This window comes from Dendropsophus ebraccatus, chromosome 9 (assembly GCF_027789765.1).
Source record: "Dendropsophus ebraccatus isolate aDenEbr1 chromosome 9, aDenEbr1.pat, whole genome shotgun sequence".
Taxonomy (NCBI): domain Eukaryota; kingdom Metazoa; phylum Chordata; class Amphibia; order Anura; family Hylidae; genus Dendropsophus; species Dendropsophus ebraccatus.
The window spans coordinates 116,792,624-116,795,107 of record NC_091462.1 but is presented as its reverse complement, the minus strand read 5'-3'; the positions used below and the strand labels follow the sequence as shown (position 1 = coordinate 116,795,107).

Here is a 2,484-nt window from a genome sequence, read left to right as displayed (position 1 = left end):
CTTGATGGCAGTCTGTGTTGGAGAGAGAAGGAAACCCAAGGCATTAAAGAAGATCCAAGGCAGCACAATCGCTATAGAAATCAGTGGTTATTAAGTTCACCTTAAAGTAAGTTTTGGAACTTTTCAAGCCAAGGCAGAATAAATATATCTTGAAGTTTGAGTCCAAATTACCCCCCCCCCCCCCCAAACACACACACAGCCCATCCGCAAAAAGTGCAAGAACCAGTTTAGCGACCTCAGGACCCCATATAAATTGAAGCTTCAGCCTAAGTTAGTATAGAGGACATCATTATTAGAAGGATACAGATGAGGAAGAGGACAACCAGAGCCACCACAGCCATCACAGCCATCAGAGCCACATCATGTGGAAGCTTCTTGTGTTCCTCACAATTTTCTCACAGCACGGTAAGACCCTCATCACCGATTGACCCTACATCCAATGCAAAATGGTGGCTCACTTTTGAATCTTTTTTTAGAAGATATTTGGTTAATTTAATGTATATGTATAATGACTTCTCTTTGCATGACGCAGTCTCTGGAAGGCTAATAATATCAGAAAGGATTGTAGGAGGAGCCGATTCGGCAATTGGAAAATGGCCATGGCAGGTCAGCATACAGAAGAAAGGAGTTCACGAGTGTGGGGGATCACTCATCACCGACTCCTGGGTGCTGACAGCCGCTCATTGCTTCTCCACGTAAGTTTTTATCTCAACTTCTAATAGGATGGACTATAAGCATGGTGCAAAAAAATAAATAATAAACTATCAGGATGTGTTCTGACCTTTTCTTGTCTCTTCTCTTGCAGACCAGTGAATGTCTCAGATTACACCATATACCTTGGAGCTCTTCAGCTGTCGCACCTGAAGCAGCCTGGAGTTGTGGTCAGAAGAGTGAAACAAATCGTAATACACCCCAACTTTACAGAAGCATCCAGAGCAGACATTGCATTGGTGGAGCTGAAGAAACTGGTGAAATTTACCCCTTCTATACGCCCCGTCTATCTGCCATCTGTATCTGTGACTCTCCGGGTTGGAACCTTGTGCTGGGCAACGGGCTGGGGTCAAGTTAAGGATGGAGGTAAGAACATTCATAGATCATTAGAGTCTTGGGAGGTATACATGAAAGGGGGCTGATATATAGACTTAGGGTCATCTAAATGTATTAAGGTTAATAGAAAGAAACATAGAGGAACACCGTCTGGCATGTTACTATGTAGAGTAGTTAGCATAGGAAGATTTAGTATGCAAAAATGTAAATATAACTACTACAGGTTGGGTGGGAATATTGTGGGGGCATGATTCTATGGAGATCATCATGTGATGTTTATCAGGTTGCAATGAAGATGTCCTCTCCTCACAGTGCAGCTCTCCAACCCAAAGACTCTCCAGGAGGTCCAGCTCGCTCTGATAGACAACAAGAACTGTGAAGCCATGTACCAGGCCACCCTTCCCTATGAACTCAACATGAAGCTGATCAAGGAGGACATGCTGTGTGCCGGATACAAAGAAGGAAAGAAAGATCCATGTCAGGTACAACCTACTATGGCGACCAGCATCTTCTCCAAATACAAAAAAAATAGATCTAGAAATATCACAAGTGCCACCATGGAAGGAAACTCCTTTGGTATTACGTTGGGCATGCATGGAGTCACCCTGATTGTTCATCATCCCACTTTATTATGGTCCAAGCACCTCTAATTCCTTGTTTAAAGCCCCAACCAGTCACATATCCCTCACCCATCATATATTCTGCAGATAGAGGATACTATGTGCACAATGTGTGGTTAGTGACGGATACGTGACTGGGGCTTTTAACAAGGAATTAGAGGTACTTGGGCCTCAAGTGATAAGTGGGATGAATTAGGGATTATGGGTAATCAGAGTGACTCCATACATGAACGTGAGTCCAGGAACGTTCCCTTCCATGGTGTCACCTTCACCTGTGTCTTCTGTCTCGTATTTTATATTCTATATCAAGAGGGTTTTATCTTGTGATAATGTTACTACTTTTAAATAAACAGTGATCCCAACTAAAATCTTACACAGTCCAAGGTGTTTTTAACACAAGCCTGTATTTCCCTGACAGGGCGACTCCGGAGGACCCCTGGTCTGCAGTGTAAACCGTGTCTGGATACAGATTGGCATTATCAGCTGGGGTTGGGGATGTGCCAAGCCCAGCCGCCCTGGTGTCTATACACGAGTCCAGTCTTATCTGTCCTGGATACAGACATATGTGCCATCCCTGCAGAACGACAATGGACTGAAGAGCGTTCTCCCAGTGAAGAAGCTTAACCCAATATTACATCTAGAGAACAGCAGCCTTAGTGATAGTCCATATGACCCCAACTACATGGAGAGCGGAGATCTAAGTGGTAACTCTACCAGGCCCAAAGCACAAAGTCTGGTCCGCAGTGGAGCCCATTCCAATCTTTGGTCAATGGCCAATTCCATGCTGATCATCCTGGGTCTTGTGCTTTTTCTGTAG

At 44.3% G+C, this 2,484-nt stretch overlaps 1 protein-coding gene across 1 annotated transcript; it reads left to right on the top strand.

The window, feature by feature from the left end:
• The first annotated feature begins 362 nt into the window (after positions 1 to 362).
• Positions 363 to 2,484, top strand: LOC138801886 (serine protease 27-like). Its single transcript, XM_069984979.1, has 5 exons — positions 363 to 405; positions 533 to 695; positions 806 to 1,077; positions 1,360 to 1,529; positions 2,086 to 2,484. Exons 1-5 carry the CDS (start codon positions 363 to 365, stop codon positions 2,482 to 2,484), a joined length of 1,047 nt encoding a protein of 348 aa, XP_069841080.1.

Bases quoted from the DNA above. Each gene is read 5' to 3' on its own strand.
- LOC138801886 (XM_069984979.1), top strand. From the start codon at position 363: ATGTGGAAGCTTCTTGTGTTCCTCACAATTTTCTCACAGCACG. The intron at 1,078-1,359 runs GTAAGAACATTC...CTCTCCTCACAG, and splicing joins GGGTCAAGTTAAGGATGGAG to TGCAGCTCTCCAACCCAAAG. The intron at 1,530-2,085 runs GTACAACCTACT...TTTCCCTGACAG, and splicing joins GAAAGAAAGATCCATGTCAG to GGCGACTCCGGAGGACCCCT.